The 22,891-nt window shown below is 49.1% G+C and overlaps 1 protein-coding gene across 4 annotated transcripts in view; it reads right to left on the bottom strand.

Annotated features, from left to right (window-relative positions):
- Positions 1-6,460: 6,460 nt before the first annotated feature.
- Positions 6,461-22,891, bottom strand: part of LUC7L (LUC7 like) — a 28,810-nt gene continuing 12,379 nt past the window's right edge. For 2 of the 4 annotated variants that reach the window (XM_019756224.3, XM_019756222.3), the window contains 7 exons: positions 20,361-20,471; positions 18,575-18,718; positions 14,162-14,338; positions 11,614-11,702; positions 8,035-8,064; positions 7,545-7,712; positions 6,461-6,814 (listed from right to left, as the gene is read on the bottom strand). In XM_019756224.3, the coding sequence (XP_019611783.1) occupies positions 6,664-6,814; positions 7,545-7,712; positions 8,035-8,064; positions 11,614-11,702; positions 14,162-14,338; positions 18,575-18,718; positions 20,361-20,471 (870 nt within the window). In that variant the 3' untranslated portion in view covers positions 6,461-6,663. Of the gene's footprint in view, positions 6,815-7,507; positions 7,713-8,034; positions 8,065-11,613; positions 11,703-14,161; positions 14,339-18,574; positions 18,719-20,360; positions 20,472-22,891 lie in introns of all 4 variants that reach the window. The other 2 variants (XM_019756223.3, XM_088801389.1) reach the window with 2 other exon arrangements.

The raw sequence follows: 22,891 nt of genomic DNA, 5'->3' as shown, positions 1-22,891 counted from the left end.
CAGGAGGCGAGGCCTGCACCCTCTCCACTGCTCCATGGTTGGTCGCTTCTTCTCCCGAAGGTAATTATGGTTGGCTCCATCTGTACTCCTCTGTGCGAGTGGCCCATTTGTGTCTGTCGCCCATTCCTACTGTGGCACTGTCACATTAACCCACAGAAGCTCTTCTATAGGCCTGAAGGAGACCGTCAGCTCAGCTTACACATGGAAATTACTTGTCCATTTTTTGTCTTTTCTGGGGAGAAGGGGGATCCTTCGTCTAGAGATGCCCAGCTCCTCCTTCAGACCTCTGCGCCCTGTCACTGCTCCACGCTTTGCCTGCTCAGAGCTGCCATTTCCAAACTGGGAAGAGAGGCCAGTTTCATTTATGGATAACTAAAAATGCTGGATAAAATGGTGCAAATCTTCTTAAAAGCATCACAGAGCAAACGAGATAAGGCATTTTCAAGCCAAACACCAAGTAAAGGTGAGAACTCAGGGAGGTGATCACAGCACCAAAACTACTTGGGTCCTTAGCTATTTGCCCAAACTCGAGCTGGGATTTCCTTCCTCGTGGGTCCCTGGGTTAAAAGGGCCAGTATAAGGCCCTTCCCCATACAGCTAGGGTCCCAAAAGGCTATACCCACTGGACAATTTCCTACTTTCCCCAAGCACTGAAAAAAAACAAAAACAGAAAAACCCAGAAAACAAAACCAACTTGGTGTTCAGCAGAAAAGGGAAAATAACTCCCTGGTAAACTGAAATCACACACTGACACTCTGGATTTGCAGCCCAAGTTCATATCACCCAAGTGATCTCCCCAAAAATCTCTCAGGCTGTGGATTTCATTTAAAATGATCCTGGATTTCCCCCATAGAGCCCAGGCACCTGGCAGAGGCAAATCAATCCTCCCCTGATAAAGGCACACAGGGCAACGAACGCAAACTCACTGAGCACATGGAAATAAGGCACCGTATATGAAAGCCAGCAGACACAGGAGTCAGCAGATCAGACCCACAGAAGTGTCAGCCTCTGAAGGTGTCAGATTCAATCACAAGTATGCTTCCTATGTTTACAAAGTTAGAAATGATTTTAAATATCTGCAGGAGCCATAAAGTATCAAGAGTGACATACATAGTACATGTGAAGAAAAACTTTTAGAAATGGAAACTAGAGTCATTGAAAAATTAAAATTCAATGGATAAGCTTAACAGATCAAAAACATAGTCACAGAATTAGTGAACTTAAAAAATTGGTCAGAATAGGGCGGCCGAATGGCTCAGTTGGTTAGAGCTCGATGCTCTTAACAACAAAGTTGTGGGTTCGATCCCCGCATGGGCCACTGTGAGCTGCGCCCTCCACAACTAGATTGAAACAACTACTTGACTTGGAGCTGATGGGTCCTGGAAAAACATACTTAAAATAAATAAAAGTTTTTTTAAAAATAGGTCAGAATAAATTGTCCAAACTACAGCCCCTGCACCTCCTTCAATTTTGTGCTGCAATTGAAATAGGTGCCTCATCCTATTCTGATTCTACTAAAGAATGTAAAGAATATACTTGAGGCAGAAGAAAAGTTATCCTGGGCAAACGTCGGAGATGTAAGAGGGAATGAATAACAAAGAAAGTGGTGAACAAAACACTGACTATATGTATTAATAAAATAGTATTGTCTATGGGGATAAAAAAAAGAGAGAAAACCTAGGCAGACATAAAACACTAGACAATAATAAAAGTCGGACGGGACTCACTCAGTGGCAGTGAAGTGCTCCGAAGTCCTGGGACCATCTGGGAGGCAAACAGATGTTTTCATTAACTTTAGATTTGGGTATTAGTTTCCTATGGCTGATGTAACACAAACTTAGTGACTTAACACGCATCTATTCTCTTACAGTTCTGAAGGATACTAAGTCCAAAATCAGTTTCATCATGCTGAAATCAACACGTCAGCAGGATCAGGGGAGAATGCATTTCCTTGCTTTTCCAGCCTCTAGAAGTACTTTCCTTGGTTCTTTGCCCCTTCCTCTTTAAAACCAGTAGCAGCATTCTGCCCTCTTCTGTGGTCAAATCTCTCTCTGCCTCTCTTTTTTAAGGAGGGCACGGCTCACAGTGGCCCAGGCGGGGATCGAACAGACAACCTTGGTGTTAACACCATGCTCTAACCAACTGAGCTAATCGGCCACCCCCCGCCCCGACTCTCTATAATAAGGACCCTTGTGATAACATTGGATAAGGTTGTCTGGGTAATCCATCTGGGTAATCCAGAATAATCTCCCCATCTCAAAACCCTTAATCACACCTTCAAAATCCTTCTGCCATAAAAGGAAGTATTCCACAGGTTTCAGGGATTAGGACCTAGATATCTCTGGCGGGCGTTATTCAGCCCACCACAATATATTAAACATGCAAGTTCCACAGAATAGAAATAGAATGAATGACTTCCAAACTGACAGAGAGGGAAAAGTAGAATGGTAAAATATTCTACAACACCCGCTGGCCCCAAAAGGGGAAAAAAAATGGAGAGAAAAAGAATGAGAATGGGAATGGGTGTGACAAATGGAAAACTCCAAATGGTATCAACAAAACCAAGTAAGTTGACTACGTGGATTATAAGGGACTTACTTGACCCAAATAAGGGATAAAGATCAGACACGCTGACTTTAATAGGTATACACAGTCACAAAAAGTGTTGCTGGTAACGAGGACAGATTCTAAAGTGGACCCCGTGATCCCCCCTCCTGGTATTCATACCCTTGTGCAGTTGCCCCCCTTTGGCTGTGGGTTTTGCTTCCAATATGGTTAAACACGTAACACAGATGTTACCATTTTAACTGAAGTCTACACTTCAGTGGCACTTAGTACATTCACAGTGTTGTACAACCATCATCACTATCTAGTTCCAGAACTTTTCCGTCACCCCCCAAGGAAACCCTGTATGTAGCTACCACTCACTCCCCATTCCTCTCTACCCGAGCCCCAGAAAATCACTCATCTATTTTGAGTCTTTGTGGATTTAGATTCGGAATATTTCATATAAATGGAATCATACAATGTGTGGTCCTTGGTGTCTGGCTTCTTTACTGAACATTCTTAAGGCTCATCCATGTTGCAGCACGTATCAGAATTTCAGTCCTTTTTATGGCCGAATATTCCATTGCACGAATAGGGCATTTTTCGTTTCTTCTTCCATCTGTTGATGGATATTTAGATGTTTCCTTCTGGCTATTGTGAATGGTGCTACTATCAACTCGTGTGTACAAGTATTTGAGTTTGTCTTGGGAGTATACCTAGGAGTAGAATTGTTGGGTTATATGATAATTTTATGTTTAACCTTTTGAGGAACTCCCGAACTGTCTGCCACAGCGGCTGCTCTTATATTCTCACCAGCAGGGTCTGAGGGTTTTTCTCCACATCCTTGCCAGCGTTTAGTTTCTCTCCCACCCCATTTCTCCCTCCCTCCCTCCCTCCCTCCCTGTCGTTTTACATTATGGCCACACTAGTGGGCGCTACGATTTGCTTTTAACCCACAGAATTGGGTAAGGGGATGGGATGTATGACTTCCGTGATTGACGTAATGCGTTTCTTGCTAGACCCTCTCCCTTGCTAGCTTTGAACGTGCATGCTGCCATGTTGTCAGCTGCCCTAGGGTGGCCTTTTGCTGACAATGGGAAGGTAGCTGCAAGCTGCCCATAACACTTCGTGAGCCTGGAAGGCCCCAGGAGACATCCTAACTGCAGCCTGTGAGAACCCCGCTGAGGCCGGACTCCTGATCCTAATAAATATGTTGTTTTAAGCAGTTGTTTGTGGTGATTTTCACAGGTCAGGAGTGTGATGCCCTTTGGGAGAACAGGGGTGTTGTGATAGGGGAGAGTGGGGGGCTTCCCAGGACCTGACAATGTTCGTCCCTGACCCAGAGAGGACAGGGAGGCCTTGCTTCTTATCCTCTGAATTGTACGTGTTTTGTGCCTTCTTCCGTAGGGCAAGAGGCTCGGCCTGGCTGGGGGCCGATGGGCCTTGAGTCCCAGGCACGCTGGACCTTGGACTGGGGGCGGGGAGGAGGGTCCAAAGGCGGGACTTCCCAGAAGGCCTGGGGAAATATAATACTGCATTGCTATATAATTATATGTACAGTATTATAGTTGTATTACATTGTACTATATACATATATATACACACAGTATATTATAATACATATACAGTAATACTGTATTCTGCATTTCAAAGTTGCTGAGTAGGGCTTCAAAGTTCTCATCACAAGAAAAACCTGTGTGACTGATGATGGATGCTAACTGGACTTTTTGGGATCATTTCTCCACGTACACGTGTCGAGCCATTATGTTGCATACCTGAAACTAGTATGTTATTTGTCAATTACATCTCAAAACTAAAAGATGGCCCCAGTCCCAGTGGGAGGAGCCCCCTTCGCTGGCCCCTGCCACCGCTCCTCCCAGATGGTGAGGACAGCCTGGCATGAGTGCCCTTTACACAACATCCTTCAGAGGGTTGCCCCCAGCGCCCAGTGGCGAAGTCATGCAGGCAGGGTGACACAGGCCAAGGGCAAAGGCAGGAGGGAGCTGGCAGATGCAGGAGCCCCAAAAAGTAAAGAGGGGAAGGCAGGCGCAAGGGACAGGAAAGCACCCGAGAGCTGTGGGCACTAGGCCTTCCCTAGGGGCTCCTGGGTGGCCCTGGGGAGGAGGGGCCACCTCCGGCTGGTACTCCTGAGGGATGGTCAGCCCTCGTGCCGTCCACGAGCAGCCATCAGCATTGTCACCTGCGACCCTGCGCCATGGTTAAGTGCCTGTGGGGATGTGAGTGACACAGAGGAAAGGTTATGTGTGGGGGGCTGGTGTGGGGACTGCGCCGTGGACATAAAAGGCGTGTTATGCCAGCAACCGAGGACCCAACGCAACGTCTACGCAGAACCAGGAGTATCTTCTGCACGTGCCCAGAGGGCGTTTCCGTCCACGTCCCAGCGATGGCACTCAGGTTTGAAGCTGGTGTCCCAGCTGCCGGGCCCCTCTGCTGCGCCCTCATCACAGACAAGGCGTCTGTCCCCGTTCCGGCTCAGGGTCCTGCGGACAGCAGCCCAGGGAAACTTATTCTCCGCGCTGCCGAGGCTCCAGCAAGGGCGAACCCCGGAAACACTGGCTCGGTGTGACACAGCAGCTTGTCACACTTACTGTGTGCTTCCACTGTACGAAATGTCCGCAAGAGGCAAATCCAGAGACAGAAACATTAATGGCTGTCCCGGGTTGGGGGAGGGGAGGCGACTGCTAACGGGTACCGGCTTTCCTTCCGGGGTGAGGAAAACGTGCTAAGACTACACAGCGGTCATTGGATGGCACAACATGGTGAATACGCTAAAAACTACTAAACTGTACACTTTAAAGTGATTAAAATGTTGAATTTTACGTTAAGTAAGTTTACCTCAACCAAAAAAGAAGTATACTTTCTCAGGCCCCTCCCTAGGCCAATAGAAAGTCTAGGGGGGCGAGCAACCTGTTTTAACAAGTCCTCCAGGTGTTTCGGACACATGATCAAGTCCAAGAGCCCCTCAAGTGACTCAGTCTCCACAGATCCCAAACCCCACGGTGGCCACCCCGTGAAGGCATGTCCCCTCCCCCACTGGCTGAGTCATACCAGGGCACCACCTCCTCCCGGATGCCCCCCGAACCCGCTCCCAGACCGAGCCAAGTATACCAGCTACTGAGCAGCTCCATTAGCCTCGGGAGGGAACCCACATGTCCACACGCTGCAGCGAGGGCCCAAGGCTTACCAGTGAACCTCAGGGTGGGTGCTCCCCCAGGATGGGCCCCGCTCTGGATCTTGAGCGCCCATTCAGGCCACAGGACCAGCTTTTCCAGTGTTTCTTCCCCAGACGGCAGCCCTGGGCCTGGCTAGAGGCCCTCAGCATGAGTCAGGAGGGCGCCCCAGAAGCCCTGCTTGCCCTGGCTGCAAGGGCCCTGCCCCGGGACAGCCTGAGGCCTCTATGAAGGGTTAGGAGACCCCACAATCCACACCACAACCTGATTCTTCTCCTGAGGACCTCGTGGCTCTCATGTGGATGTTGTCTAAGGGTCTCTCTTTGCCCCCAAGTAACCCCTAAAACGGGAACTGTGGTGTAGGCCCGAGCTCGTGCCAAGTGGAGGCCGTACTAACAGCAAGCTATCCAGACAGCGGCCCTTCCCAGATGGGGCAACTCCCTCCTCTCCAGGGAAACCGGCACTGAGGGCAGAGCCAGGTAGCTCGGACACACAGGAAAGGACACATGCAGCCACGCGGCACACCACCCAGCACACCTGGCTCCAGTCATCTGGGAAGCGGTTGGGGGAGGTCGGACACCCCAAGTCCAAGGGGAGTCCAACAGGAAGCCGCAATTTGTGGAGGTGAGCAGAGCTCACTGAGATGGTGCCCGATGTGTCTCAAATCACCACCTGTGGAAGGCTCTAGAGCACACAGGACAGCAGACCCCACAGGCAGCGGCCCCAGTCTGTCAGATTTATTTATTCCTACTCAACATAACCCCAGAACACAGGAGCGACTCTGTACATCTCTAAAACTCACAGCTAGCTCCGCAACAATAGAAATTTTAAACTACAAAAGATGAGTTGTATTCAGCAAATATAAAGGGTAACTTCAGGCCGTGTCGCACGTCTGTCTGAGTATTTACAGGGCCCGGGCCCGGCTTCAGATCTCGCCAGCCTCCTTCTCCTCCGACCTCCGCAAAGCCGTCTTCCCGTTGGAGCTCTCGAGCCTCCAGTCGGCGGCCCCCCGCTCGCTCCGCTCACTCCGCCCGCGCTCCCAGGACTCCTCCCTCGACGCCCGCTCTCTGGAGAACCTGAGAAATGGGAACCAGAGGCTCAGCAGAAGCTGTTGTCCCCCTTCTGACTGGCTCCTCAGGTGCCAAAAACTTGGACCCTGGACAAGGAAGTCCAAGACCCCCCCACACCTGGGGAGGCCCCCTGCCAGGCCAGGGGCTGCCAGGCCTGCCGTCTTGGGCCCAAGCCACAGCTACTAAAAAGTGACATTTGCAAAGATTTCGAGTAACAGCTGGAATGTGAATGGAGCAAAGGAAAATACAACAAAAGTCCACACCTCGCATGTGACCCGTCATGTAAAAACCATGAGAAAAAGACTCAAACTGAACCCACCAAAGTGCTACCTCACTGGTTAAGGGTGGTGTTTTCTTCCTTACAAAAACCACAACAGACGTAAGCAGGGCCTGGTCAGGGCCCGAGGCTCAGGGGTTCTGTGTACCGAAGTGAAACGCGTGTGCAGCCGCTGCACGCAGCAGGCCGCCTGGTGGGGCTGTGCCCACGCATGCCCGCCTCCACGGCCTCTCCACCGCCTGTCCCTGCAGCCACCTGCTGCTGTCACTCAGCCTGGGGCTCCCAGCGCCCCCGGCCCCATTACAACTCCTCACGGCCCCGACACACAGTCCCAGATGCCCAGCTAGGCTCCTGAGCAACAGGCAGGCCAGCGGGCCCGACAGACCCAGCAGACCCTGGGAACACAAAGAGAAGGGGCTCACTCCTGGTTGCAGCTACTGAAGGAGTCAGAGTAGTTACTTGTATTTCGCACTCTGGTCCCTGGAAGCCCAGCGGTGGCCCCGGCTGTGGCTCCGGGAACGACTGCGGTGGCGCCGGTGTCTGTCTTGGGAGCGGGACCTGGATGATTTTCGTCTTTCTCTGGAGGTAGATCTTGACCGCCGCCGACGCCGGTCCCGGGAACGTGACCTGCAATGGACACCAACCAGAGACTCTGAAGGCCATGGTGGCCTCTCCCCAACATCCCTCCCTTCAGGACACTCAGTGCTTTACTTGTATCTCCCCCTTTCCTCCCACAAATTTACAACTTGGGTTCACAGGTGTCCCATCAATTAATCTTTGGTCCAAATAATTATGGCCAGACCCTTCCCACCAATGCTTCCTAAAAAAACACCTTGCCAGGAAACTCCTGGCCACCAATAATTGTGAAGTTATCAAGGCTAAGTAGTAAGCAAAACGCACGTGTAAAAGAACATCTACTGAGAACACTTGAATGGATCTGGAAACCTACCTCCTGCGATCTCTGGTTCTTGATCCAGACCTAAAATGGGGAAAAAAAAGTGAACAATTTCCCCCAAACAGCCCCATCCCTCACATCTGAGGGGAGGAACCTCAAGTCCATGAGGTGGGGAGGGTCGACCTCCCACAGAAACCTGTCATCTTCTGGCTGCTCTCTGGTTCTCAGGCCTGCAGCAGCAAGGGCCAATGCTGATGGCATGGGACCGACCCCAACCCCAGCTCCAGCGATTTGGCCGAAGGACAGAACTGCACCCTGAGTTCAACAACTGGCTCTGCAAAGAGTGGACATTAGCACAGCTATGCAGCCGTCACCTAACAGACACAGGGCTGCGCAGAACTGAAAGTCACCAAGACACCAAAGGGAAACCACAGCCTCAAGTCCCAAGCACAGGCTCACTGCCAAGTGAAGGTCAAACGAGCTCCCTGGGAAACAGTAGACAATCAGCAATCCAAGCAATGCAATTACAACAAGGTCTCGTTTTACAGTGTTCTACAGCAGAAATTCACAAGGCTGCCATCAACATGTGCTGAGGAGGAAGTGACAAAAAGACGCTCACACACCATGTGGTTAGAGGGTGAGTTGATAAAGCCTCTTGGAAAGCAATTTCTGCAATTTCTACCAATATCTATGAATTCTTTTGTCCCAGAAACTCTAAGGAATTTTAGGAAACACTTAAACACATATGTACAATGATGATCTCCAGAGTCCTCATTCAAAACGTTTTATGAAAAATTAGTCATCAAAAATTAAAAAGGATAGGCAACAAAAACAAAAATAAACAAGGGGGACACATCAAATGGAAAAAGCTTCTACAGCAAAGGAAACCATCAACACAATGAAAAGGGCAGCCTAACGAATACAAGAAAACATTTGCAAACCACGTATCTGATAACAGATTAATATCCAAAATATATAAATAAGTCCTACAACTCAACAGAAAAAAATCCAATTAAAAAGTGATCTGGGGGCCGGCCCGGTGGCTCAGGTGGTTGAAGCTCTGTGCTCCTAACACCAAAGGCTGCCGGTTCGATTCCCACATGGGCCACTGGGCTCTCAATCACAAGCTTGCCAGTTCAATTCCTCGAGTCCCGCAAGGAATGGTGGGCAGCGCCCCCTGCAACTAGCAATGGCAACTGGACCTGGAGCTGAGCTGCGCCCTCCACAGCTAAGACTGGAAAGGACAACAACTTGAAGCTGAACAAAACCCTCCACAACTAAGATTGAAAAGGACAACAACTTGACTTGGAAAAAAAAAAAAGTCCTGGAAGTACACACTGTTCCCCAATAAAGTCCTATTTAAAAAAAAAAAAAAAAAAAAGTGATCTGAACAGACATTTTTCCAAAGAAGACATACAGATGGCCAACATAAAACGGTGCTCCACATCACTGAGCACCAGGGAAATGCAAATCAAAACCACAGTGAGGTATCACACCTGTTAGATTGGCAATCATCAAAAAGACCAGTGTTGGAGTGGATATGGAATATGGAGAAAAGGGAACCGTCGTACTATTGGTGGGAATGTAAACTGGTGCAGCCACTATGGAAAACAGTATGGAGGTCCCTCAAAAAATTAAAAATAGAACCACCAATGATCCAGCAATTCCACTGCTAGGTGAAATAATCTTTTCCATGGTTTCAGTTACCCAAGGTCACGCTCGGTCTGAAAATATTAAATAGAAAATTTCAGGAGTAAATAATCCCTAAGTTTTACCCAGCACCCCGTTCTGAGTGGCGCCCTTGCGGCGTCCCACCCCGTTGCACGAAGCACCCCTCTGTCCAGCGTATCTGCCCCGGACCCCTTACCTGCCTGGTAGTCACTTCATACCCCTCCCAGTTCTCAGATTGAGCGTCGTGTTCAAGTCGCCCTCATTTTACTCAGTAATGGCCCCAAAGCACAGGCTCAGGGACGCCAGCAAGTGTTAGGTACACACAGGGAAAACTGCACATGCAGGCTCCGTCCTATCCAGTCAGGTATCCACGTGGAGCATACCCCTCAGATATGGGGGGGCTGCGGTATTTCTCGGAAGTAGTAAAACGACTCTCAAAAAGGTATCTGTAAGCCATGTGCCCTGCAGCATTATTTACAACAGCCAAGACACAGAAACATCCTAAGTGTCTACCAATGGGTGAATGGATCAAGAAAATGTAATCCATATACACAAGGGAGTGTTATTCAGACATAAAAAAGGAAGGAAATCCTGCCATTTGCAACAACATGGGTGGACCTTAAGGGAATGATGCTAAGTGAATTAAGTCAGACAGAAAAAGACAAATAACTTGTATGTGGAATCTAGAAAAACCGCAGCCTCACAGAGAACAAACTGGTGGTTGCCAGAGGCAGGGGGTGGGGGATGAATGACAAGGATGACGGTGGGAGGAGAACATTCAGTTATGACACAACATTGTACCACAGGGGCCGTGTTGCTGCTTCTGTATCATTCCGTGTTAGTACACGTGCTGCTGAAGCGAGCATGACGACGCATCGTGGTAAGGGCACACCTGCCAGGGGGCGATCTCAGAGACGAGGGGCGGGTCCCTCAGGCCCCACCACAATACTGGTCACCTCTGTGTAAAAAGGGACTTGCATGTTTTGCTTCATGTATTCGTGTACTATTGGAGTCTCTCTACAACAGAACCTGTTAGATGACTAAATAATGAAAAGACAAGAAATATTTGTCCTTTCTGAATTATACACTAAGGACTTCCTTCAGAAAAGCCGTTTCTGGGCCGTTCGAGGACAACGAGCTGTGCCCATGATGGCAGCGCAGTCACTCCTGGCTCAAGCCTCTTCCCTGAACCCCAACCTGACTCACCCAGACTCCACTGGGATGCCCCTTAGTCACCTCAAACCGAGTACGGCCAGAGCCAAATTCTATTCCCCATGCCCTCCTCACCCCAATACACCGCTCCTCGCCCTCCCTAGCTGTGCGAGCAGCCAGTCCGGGCCAGAAACCGTGAGGCCGGCAGCTCCCTTCCCCTTTGCACGCCTCACCAGCGCCACCGGCACCTCCTATCAGCTCTACCCCCAGAACACACCCGATTCACACTGCCCCCTCCTCCCCCTGTACTTTCCCAGCTGGCTCCTCACTGTTCTCGCTGCTTCCACCCCGGCCACCTGTACTTACTCACAACAGGGCCACGGGTCCTGCCTCTCGTCCACTGGCACCGTATCACAAGTCACCGCTGAGGGGCCCCAAGGCCCTTCCCCAGTGGATTTTCCCCACAGTAGGGCACAGCAGTGTGACAAAGCACACTCCTGCCTATCCGGTTTGCTGAGTGCTAACCCCCAGAGCCAGGGCGCAGCAGGTTGCTCCCCGTCTTCTACTCTTTAGCCCTTGGGGGATCTACACCTTTCCAGGTAAGCATTAGGTCACCACCGCTGCTTGTGCATGGCTGAGCACACACACAGGTCATCCTGGGCCAGCCAAGACCTTGCTCCACTGAACCAGCTGCAAGAGCGCTTATTTTTTTTAATGGGCACTTAGGTGCTTAGCAGACCTCAACTGTTGTAAACAACACTGCAATGCAAGGAGCCGGGGTTCCCTCGGGGCGTGTGCTGCCGGGCTCACCTCCTGCTCAGCCACTCCTCTCGCTCCCTCTCCTCTCTCCTCCTCAAGCGATCCAGGTTTCTCTTCTCCTGCTTTTCAGCCACAGTTTTCTAAATAAATGAAAAATTGGAAAATGAGAAAAGAGCAACTTACACAAACTAGAGTGTAAATGCTTAACAAAACACGTTTAGATGACCTCAGCATGGGTGATTTAAAAATCTAAGAGAAACTTAAGAAACAGGAACATGATCATGTAAAAATAAGTCTTAAAACAACGTAAAATGGAAAACACATGAAAAAAATGCTTTATCATTACATTTTATAAATTCAGTGACAAACTGCATATCTTAAGAGGTGCTATACGTCTAAGTCACGGGAAGTTTATCATGTAGCTTCAAACCAATCCAGGTTTTTTATCCAAAGGAGACGTCACAAACTTCACGGTAAAAGAGAGCATGTGTGTCTGACTAAATACATCCTGCTGCTGGGAACCAAGCGCCTGCTGCCAAGGAACGGCCCGTCTCTGGGTGCAGAGGGCTGCACTGGCTTTAGGCCTGGCCTCCTGGCGACAGCAGGCCAGGGGAGGTGGGCCATGAACCCTCTACAACAAAAGAAAACACAACAGGCAGGGGAAGGCCGCGAGAAATTGCACCACTGGCACAGTAACAGAGCTTAGCCCAAAGCACTCGGTCCAATCTGCACACCCCATCCCCAACATCAACGGCAAGCCTGTCAATGTCCCCATCTCTCTGCCGAGAAATGAAGCCCTGAGGGGAAGGAAGTCGGAGCCCGTGAGACACGGTCTTCTCAGGCCCAGGAAGGATGATCGAAGTCTCGGAGTGCGCTGGAGCCAGGCCCCCAGGAAGAGAAGGCACAGCGAGGGCTCGGAGAGGCTGGCTCCCCTCCCCGGAGCAGCTCTAGGTCCGCGCCTTCCTGTCTGGCTCCATCAGCTCTACACCTGCCCCTCTGCTCTGCCCGCGCCCAGCGCAGGCTCACGCACTGCATGGGTTAGTTAATGATGGAAGCCTCAGCACCCCCGCTTCCACGCACTCTTCCTACGGAGGATCTGGCTGAGAACAGACCTGGGGTCTACCATCATTTCCTTTCCAAACCCTTCCGACTCCCCAAAACACTACCCTCCCCCACCTGCGTTTACTCTGGTGCTGCCGTGAGGTGTGAACACCGCTGCAACCACTGTGAGCGAAGCTGTCTCTGAGGAAGGCTCCCCTCTTTATCACTAAGAGGTGTGCTCCCAAATACGTTTTCTGTTGTTAGTTTAACAGCTATTTATCAAAATCTGTACTACATCTGTGTTGGTCAAATATATAACTGCTTATAACTGCAAAAATAAAACACACTTTCTAGATCAAGTTAGTAATTAAGTTCTCAAGGTTTTAGGGACATTTCTTTCAATATATTCACATTTCTGATGCACAGATAATACATGTTAAAAGAAACAAAAGGCTTTCAGGTATAAAAAATATCAGGGCAAAACCATGGCGTGATATGGAATGGAAATAGACTTAAGGGAGAAATGGGAATGAGACATTCCACTGCTAAGGAGATTTTTTAATGGGGATGGTAGTGGACACCAAATTATTGATGTTCTATTGGCCACATGGAAAGTATTTTTACATCTTTGCTCCCCATAAAGAAAAAATGCCACTTAAAAACGTATGACAAAGTACATCAGTTTTCAAAATTCTACTGGGAGCAAAGGAGCACAATGTGTCAAGACAAAGAGCTGAAAACAGCCTCACTGCCACCCCAGCTTGCTCTCCCAGTGCCGACACCACACGTCACCCGCGGGGACCCCTCCTCGCGAGGGTGCTGAGCCCTGCCACCTGCCGCTCCTTCCTGGGGGCACACAGGAGCCTCAGCCTTGGTTATCATGGTGCCCTACATACAGCCAGGTGCCACGTGCCTGTCCTCCTGCCAGGTTTCAGGTGTCCGGAGGGAAGGCCCGCACATTTCCCAGCGTCCCGCCCTCACAGCACAGGGCAGGGAAGACTGTCAGTTTGGAGAACGACAATCCTAAGCATCTGAAACACGTTCACCTTCCTTCTTAGCGCTCCATACCCAAGAAGTCAAATGTTCTAGCGCCTAACCCAGGAAAAGGAGGGGCCTTGAGGAAGGAAGGGACACAGGGGCAGCTGTGGAGCAGGGCTGTCAGAAAACCTCCATCTTGTCCTGAGGCGGCTCAGGGCCAGGACCAGAATGTGTGCTCGCCCATCAGGCCGAAGCATTCTCCGTGCATCCGCCTCCGTCCAAGGAGGAAACGAGACACTGCTGGTTCTCTCCAGTCTCCAAACAGAAGTGACTTCAGAGACGTGCATGAGCCGCCTAGAAGCTGTACTGGACCCTGCCATTATCTTCATCAATAAGGGGGTGCAGACTAAGTAAATACCCAAGGCCCCTCAGGTCTTTTGTGTGAACAAAGTGATGAAACTGAGGATTTCACTATAAAACTCAAGAGGATGAGAGCACATGGTTTTCCAGAAGGAAAGAAACGTGAGGACGATCACGGGACTTCTCATGTTTCTCCAGAAAAAACAATCCATGAACGTACCCTCAACTGATCAAGCTTCTCACGGATCTGAATGAACCCCAAGTGCAACTTGCCCCCGAAATGGTCTGCGAGACGGCGGTCGTTGTCGTGGAGACCAAGGTAGGCCGAGCAGACTTCACAGACACGCAACTTCTGCTGCTGAAAGCTGGACGCAGGCATGGAATTTCTGTATTCTTCCTGGAGAAAGGGAATAGTGATGAAAGTGAGGGACACAGAACTGCCACCAAATATGCAACCCACCAGGAGGAAATATTTGAAGGGACTATAGATATGACTTATAAATAAATAAAAACTGGGTCGTTCACAAAGCTTCAGATATATGTAACCAATTCCATTTCATCTTTTACTTAAGAAATGAACTAACAGTCGTGATTTCAAAGCAACAAGGAGCATTCAAAACACTATATAAAGTAGGACGCTGCCTGTTTTCAGAGGCCAGCAGGGAAGGCAGGTCTCTGACGCGTACGCTGGGGAGCCCTACTGAGACCAGGGAGGCAAGAGGGGAGAATCTTCAACAGGGGCCTTCAAGAAACCAACATCAAACCAAATGAATTAAGTAAGAAACACAAGAGCCATCCACAGAATGTGTGTCTAGGAAACTGTATCCCAATGCAGCCCCAAAAGATAAAATTTGGAAGAGCAAAGATGAGTCCATCAGACCCCCTCTTCAAAGAAGAAAGTGTGCACAACAAAATGGAACAAAACACACTCCATCCCGCAGTCACTACAGTCTGAGTCCAATCACAAGAAGTAACGCGCTCAGCCTCAAAATACACGATACAAAAGAGGAAAGCAGGACATGGTAACTGCTGCTGGTGCTCAAGTTAAAACGCTCCTTCCAAATCCAGGTTTCAGAAATACATTCCGGGGCGCAAGGCTCGGCCAGGGAGCTGTGTCCTACACAACTAGACTGAGAAACAACGGCTTGAACCGGGATGGGGGGAGGTGGAAGAGGGGGCGGGAACATTCCAATGGTCATCGATCCGCATTTAAAGGGAGACATGAATATAAGTAATATTCCATTAATTCACATTCAGAACATTCCCCAGGAAATGCAAATTAAAATAAGGTATGTCATTCTCACTTAACTGGCAAGATACAGGAGCCTGCGTTGGTACAACTAATGCGGAGTGCCCTGTCGCGCCCTACCCGTGAAAGGGACGCGAACGTGCCTTTACCGGAAACTCTCCTTCCAGGTGTTATATCCTAGAACACGCTCACGTGCACCAGCGCACAGGTGCAAGGACACTCACTGTCTGTGAAGGTGAGGAACCCCCAATAACCTACGAAACCGCCAATGGACAGTCACACGTTCATAAAATGAATCCCATAGCAGTACGCGAACTGAAGCATCTGTAGGCAGCGCCATGGAGACCTCACAGCAATGCTGAGTGAGCTACGCGTGGGAGGAAGCCACGGACAGCGTGGGAGCGTTCCGACAGGACTTTCTACACGCAAAGCACCAGCCCCAGAGGCAGGGTCATAATGTACCAGGACAGACTTGAAGATTACGCTGAATGCACACTAACGCCTGCCTCCGGGGAGGGAGAGAATTGGGACTAGAGATGGCAAACCCTGGGAACTTGAATTTCCGTTATATGTGCTATATTTTTTATTACAAGAAAAACCTTAAGCAAAAACTGTAAATATGGTAGGTACACAAATTTTTGTGATTATCATGCTACCCTTCCCTGTAATTTTGACACTTTGAATGCCACCCTCCAATATCTTTCAAAATAAATTCTAATCATGCTGAGTGAAAAGCTGATCCCAAAGGGTTATACACACTGTGATTCCATTTACCTAACATTCTTGAAACGGCAGAAGAAAACATGGAGGACAGACAGCCCAGTGATTGCCAGGGGGCAGGGAAGCAGGTGTGGCTCTAAAAGGCAACAGGAGGGACCCGTGGTGATGGATGTCTGCGTCTCGACTGTGTCCATGTCAATGTCAACACCCTTTCTGTTACTTTGTGCTAGTTTTCCAAGATGGAGGGAAACCAGGTAAAGGGCACACAGGATCTCTGTGTTATTTCTAAGACCACCCTTGCCTGCTACTGAGAGCACGAAGGACCCCACAGGGGCCACACCACCTGAGACGGTCACTGCCGAGGCCGCCCCCACACCACCCTGTCTCGCCTGGTGGTCTGACGTGGCGCTGCCTCCTGGGGGCGGGGACAGGGCACAGCAGCAAGGCTACCAGGACTCCTGGGCGTGAGCACCCATGCGCCCCATCCTGCTCCTGTCTCGGCTCTGCAGGCATCCACGTGGGGACCCCACACCTACAATTCCTTTAGCCTATGTATACATCTCCGAGCCACCCACAGGTTTCTGGTGTTTGCTCAGCTCTCTGAAGCACGAAGGGCTGGGCTCAGGGTGTGCTAAGCGGCCCCGGGGCGCTCCTCCTGCCTCTGGCCTTTCTGCTGGAGCCTGACTCTGTGTGACGGATAAACACATTTCCCACTGAAGTACACAGGGGTTCAGAGCCTATTCAGGACCTATGTAAGTGTCCAGGGCTTTGAATCCTCCGTAAGTCACACCACCATGGCAATGCCACTCAAGGTATCTGATTCATAAACATCACCTGCAAGTGTCACATTCAAGACCCCATCTGTCTTCTGGTGCGATCACATCCAAACATCAGATATGTATTAGGAGTGCTTCTCTCTCTTTCATGTTCAAGAATGGATTATATTATCCACGAATGTCACTGAAGGGAATGTCGGGTCTGCCAGGGGTGCGAAGCAGTATCTCAGCACCACCTCCCCACAAATGCTGCTCACCCCAATTCTAGCCTGAGCTGGGGCACTATGGCAGGAAGCCTACTGCTGTCTCCAACTTGTCACCACCTCAGTGGGCACTGCTCGAACACCCACAGACCCTGGGCGTTGTCCTGTTATAAAGCGTGCACACCACGCCGAGCCAGGGGTACTGTGATACCCACACCATCCCCGCACCCGGGCATCTACACACCACCTGCTCATCCCCGCCTGGCCTTCCTGCCCCCCGTCTGAGAACCCCTCAGTCTGTGGGTCTCAGATCAAGGGTCTCCAGGATCACCATACCCTACCTGGAGACCCTCTGCAACCCACAGTCACTCTCAAACTCAGATCCGACTTTGTCTGAATGAATCTTACCCAGCTGTTCACCTTCCTTTGCTCTCACCACCACGCCCCCACTCCAGAGCCATCTCCTGGAGAGAAGGGCCTCTTCCGGCTCGCTTACATCTAGAAAAGTACCTGGCACCAAGCTGGAGCTCCGTGGGCACTTACTAAAAGAACACACCCTGTCTGCTTGTGGCTCTACCACGCCCACCACAAACCATCTTCACTTCCAGTGGTGAGAATTCAAGAACCAGAGGGCATGCAACAGATCAAATACTCTAGGAAGAAAACGGTCATCCACAATATGAACCCCGGGTCACACTGCCAGTGTCCTGGCCTGGCACGCCAGCCGATACCACTTGGATGCTACTCTTGCCCACACAGGCTCTCTCTGCCGCGTCGCGAAGAACACCCAGGTTCTGTTCTCTATCTGTAAGTCAGCTCTGGCCGTCACTCAAGTAGAAGAAGCCCCACAGCCCAGCAGCTCCCTAGGGAGCCAGAGGGACCGGGAGTCAAGCTGGTCTCTCTGGGGTCTTTGCTGGGATGTGCTCCGACACTGCTCCACGGCCTCCACACTCAGGACTGCACTCTACACACGGGATTCTGCTCAGAGCAAGCCACTGGTGTGAGGTCACACGGGCCACGGGGGCAGAGCGAAGACAAAGCCAAGCGCGCTTGCACTGTGATCCTATCGATATCCTCCTCTATTTTAACTCCTTCCCAATAGTCAAAAAAATGAAGGCACAGGGGCCGGCCCGGTGGCTCAGGCGGTTAGAGCTCCGTGCTCCTAACTCCGAAGGCTGCCGGTTCGATTCCCACATGGGCCAGTGGGCTCTCAACCACAACGTTGCCAGTTCAACTCCTCGAGTCCCGCAAGGGATGGTGGGCAGCGCCCCCTGCAACTAAGATTGAACATGGCACCTTGAGCTGAGCTGCCGCTGAGCTCCCGGATGGTTCAGTTGGTTGGAGCGCGTCCTCTCAACCACAAGGTTGCCGGTTCGACTCCCACAAGGGATGGTGGGCTGTGCCCCCTGCAACTAGCAACGGCCACTGGACCTGGAGCTGAGCTGCACCCTCCACAACTAAGACTGGAAGGACAACAACTTGAAGCTGAACAGCACCCTCCACAACTAAGATTGAAAGGACAACAACTTGACTTGGAAAAAAGTCCCGGAAGCACACACTGTTCCCCTTCCCCAATAAAATCTTAAAAAAAAAAAAAATGAAGGCACAGCTTCATTTTATGCCAGATGTTCAGTTCTCGGGAGTTACAAAGTCTCCCCTTTCTCTAAGACATTTTTCTCACCAACCTCAGCTTCTTTTTTCTTTGCACGGACTTTCTCCACTTCCATAAGAATCTTCTGGGATTCATCCACATTTCCTTCGGCTCCCAGCTGCTCAGCTTTAGCAAGAAGTTTTCCTATTTCTTCATTCAACTCATGTACCTTTTCTGCCTGAGGGGAGAGGGAACTAATCAGGTAAGCAGACATCTAAAAATAAAAGTTTTACTGCAAAGAAAATGATTGTTTCTCTTGCCACATTTCTAGCCTGTTCCACAAAAATAAATGAAACCGCCCAAGATCCTTAGTGGGTCACATGCAAATTGTAACATTTACGACACCTTTATTGCCATAGAGACCCTAAATCTGTGTACTGCATTCCAATAAAAGCAGCAGCATCTCTGTCACTTCTGACATAGTTGCAAGAATTGGCATGTTGGTCATTTTCTAGGCTGTCTCTTTGTATGTCTATCTTTTCGGTAAGGGTAATAAAGTGTCTAAGTTTACATACACAAAATTAAGTTCGCGAACTCATCCTAGAAAAAGTGCTCCATACCTCATAGCTGAATATCACTACTGTCAGCTTCGAAGGACTCCCCTGGGGAAGCTGTGCACCGACGCCAGTCCTACCGTGTTTTCCTGAAAATAAGACTGAGCTGGACAACCAGCTCTAATGCGTCTTTTGGAGCAAAAATTAATATAAGACCGGGTATTATATATTATATTAAAGACTCGGTCTTATATAAGAGCCGGTCTTATATTAAAATAAGACCGGGTCTTATATTAACTTTTGCTCCAAAAGACGCATTAGAGCTGACTGGCTAGGTCTTATTTTTGGGGAAACCGGGTAGCCTACCCTTCAAAGCAATTTTGGAACACTTTTTCTGGAATGGCCATCAGAGCTGTTGTCATATTACCCTTGATGTCCTGAATGTCATCAAAACGTCTTCCTTTCAATATTTCCTTCATCTCCGGGTAAAGAAAGAAGTCATTGGGGGCCAGATCAGGTGAGTAGGGAGGGTGTTCCAATACAGGTATTTGTTTCCTGGCTAAAAGCTCCCTCACAGACAGTGCCGTGTGAGCTGGTGCATTGTCATGATGCAAGAGCCATGAATGGTTGGTGAAAAGTTCAGGTGGTCTAACTTTTTCACGCAGCCTTTTGAGCACTTCCAAATAGTCAACTTGGTTAACTGTTTGTCCAGTTGGTACAAATTCATAATGAGTAATCCGTCTGATACCAAAAACAGTTAACAACATCGTTACAAGTTTGCGAACTTAACTGTCAGATCTCATAAACTTATACTACAAGCAAAATGCCTAATTACCTGGATTTACTTTCAAAAATAAAACAGCACCTTTGGTTCAGGAAGCAACTGCATATTAGCTAAGAAATGCTTTTACAAAAGTAAAAGGAAAAATGAATAGTCTTAGTAACCACTGAACAGGAGGAACAGAAAAGTAATGCAGCTGACACTCAAGCCAACTATATACAGATTTACCCTCATTCCATGATACGATTGCACCATGGTTCAACCATTTTCCCCACTTCCTGTTCTATCAGGGATGTTAAAAAAAAAACTAACTAAAAAATATGTATTGTGGGGGAGGGACAGTGGCAGCAGCTCCTGGGAGCTGAGTGCTTGCTGACAGCCTGTCCTTATGGGGAACCCCCCCCCCCCAGAGGTTGAGTACAGTCCACCCCACAGATGCACTATCGGTGCCGAGGGTGAGGTAGGTGTTAGTCCCACCAGCTGCCCAGTTCTCGCGAGACAGTGATTTACCCCAAGCACTGCAGGCGAAAGCCTCCCGGGCGTACCTTTGCAGACACTTCTGCACTGATCTCCTCCTGTGTCTCTGCCAGCCGCTTCTTGGCAAGATCCGTCCTCCGATCACACTCAGAGATAAAGGACTCCAAGTGATCCATCGCCTAGCTCAGGAGAAGCAGAGAGCTAGGGTCAATTACATGTGTGGTCTGGGAACCCACGGGTTCGACAGGAAAATACACTCCTGGGTTGGTTTCTTAAAACCTGTAGGCTCAGTGGGAAGATCTTAAACTACACTCCAGTCAACACATCCATCATCACATTAAATCAAGGGTTTTGTTAAACCAAATGCTCATTCGGAAGCAGGGTGTGCTCATCTAATATATCTCCAAAATTTGTAAAAGGACCCCCATCCCTCAGAAACATTTCCAAGAAATTACTGAGGAAAATTCTAACACTTGGTCATAACGAATAGTGTTCTCTGAGGGGCAGGAAAGGCTGGAGCGAGACTGAGAGCCCTCCTCTGGTGAGCTGTGGGAAATGCAGATGATGTACTCACTGGTCTTTGTGAGCCACGCAAACACTACCCTCATGTGCTGAGGGTAGAGCTCCCCCTTCCACCTCAAAACAAAACAATAGAACAAATATTACTGAGAGCTGTGAATACGTTTAGTTATTGCCTACCGTCTAAAGCAGCAGGACATCTGGTTACTACTTACCCCAAGAGATAAAGGGAAAGAAACTCTAGAAATGTAACTGCTTACTCTGCAAAGAGTCGGTGGGAAACGGTAAAACGCTAATAAGCTGCCATATATGCTAAGCAGTTAATCTGCCCAACTCGTCAAAGGCCCCAAGGTAACTTCAGCTAAACATGTAAATACAGTATCACTTGCCCAACTTGCAGGCTCCAACCAGTGAGAAGAAGGACCTCGTAAGTTACACCATGAGCCACCTGCTAACGTTGGCATCACACTATGACAGCGAGTGAGCCTAGCAGTGGATGACAGGGTTAGACAGTACGATCTATCACCAGAATATAGAGAAAAGAAAATGTTGGGTGAAGATGATAAGGAAGATGCAAGTTAAGCCAACAGACCGATCTATGTCTCCCCTCCCCCAAAGATGGCCAGGAGAGAGCAGGTCAGCTGTAAAGAAAGCGCTCCGTAGGACGGGCTGACACTGGACGGGACAGTAGGGACACTGGAGAGGGTTAAGGTCGCCACCAGGAATCTTAAATACTCTTTTCAAGTAAATGCGGTCTTGGGAGTAGGTTGGGACAGGAAGAGGCTCTGTGACGGAGCTGCAGACCCCAGGATGCAGCATCACCCATGGGGAAGCCAACTCCCAGATCTCACGCCATAATTTGGGAATTCAAGACCTCTTTCCTGTTGGTCACCCAAATATTCTGTGGTACCTATTTCACTATGTTCAAATCAAACAATCAGGAAAGCAAATGACTGGCATTTGTTTGCCTGCATGCACCATGTGTACTTCCTGGAAAAACGTAGAGTAAACCAGCTCTGCTGACAAGCTGGGATTCGCCAGGATCCAAGCACTAGTGAGCTGACCTGGGTCACGTGCCACCAGTGCTCACCTGGGACAACACCTCACGGAATGGCCTGCAATGCCCCAGGTTCACCCTCATATAGGCACTGAGACTTTGGTTTGGAGCCCCTCTACTGCCAACCCAAAGAGTGGTCTCACACCTAAGACAGACCCAGGGACCCCCCCCATCAGGGGATGAGTGGGGAACAGACATCGGAAGACTCCGCCTTCACCCATCAGAGCATCTTACACAGAACCCTACTGAATCAGACATCTGATAAGCTATAAACTAAACGGTGAACTTCACAACACAGAATAAGCAGATCGCAGAGACGTCTTTTAACTGCCTTGTTCTTTAAAAGAAAGTTAACTGAAGAAACTTAACAACTGGTTACCCCTGGAGGCAACCAGGTAGCTGAAGAACAGGGCAGGATATTCCACACATGCCTTTTCAATTGTGAACCATGTAAAAGTCCTACGTTTTTACACTAATGAGATGCTGCAGTCCTAGTGAAATAACTGACCTAGGCAATAATCTTCAACTGCTGCTGAAAGCATTAGGCCGAAGGCAGATGGGGATCTTCCAGCTGCCTGCAACACCCACGCCCACCACCGATCACTGTGCCACCTGAGGTGAAGCAACAGGAAGTGCACACCTCCGCCTCTGAAAGACCCTGGTCAAAAAGAACTTAACCGGATGCTCAAACTTCCAGATCTAACTCCTAGGTTACAGAGAATTTCAAAGATAAGGGAAAACATGTCAAAAAGATACCATGAGGACACAATCAGCAAAATCCTGAAGATGACTTAAAAATTAATTTCGTCAAACAAATATTTAAAAAGACTTACAAAGCATTCTAATGTGTGGTCCTTGTTTTGAATCCTGAGTCAAACAATTACTATTAAAACAAACAAACAAACAAATAAAAAACTTTGCAAGTTAATCTGGGATATTTGAATACAGACTATGAAATAATGTTAAGAAATGTTTTTAAAATTATGATTATTTTTCATAAAATTCTTATCTTCTAGATATACT

This window comes from Rhinolophus sinicus, chromosome 10 (genome assembly GCF_057876585.1).
Source record: "Rhinolophus sinicus isolate RSI-liver-muscle chromosome 10, RSI-T2T, whole genome shotgun sequence".
Classification (NCBI taxonomy): domain Eukaryota; kingdom Metazoa; phylum Chordata; class Mammalia; order Chiroptera; family Rhinolophidae; genus Rhinolophus; species Rhinolophus sinicus.
This window is presented reverse-complemented; position numbering and strand designations above follow the sequence as displayed.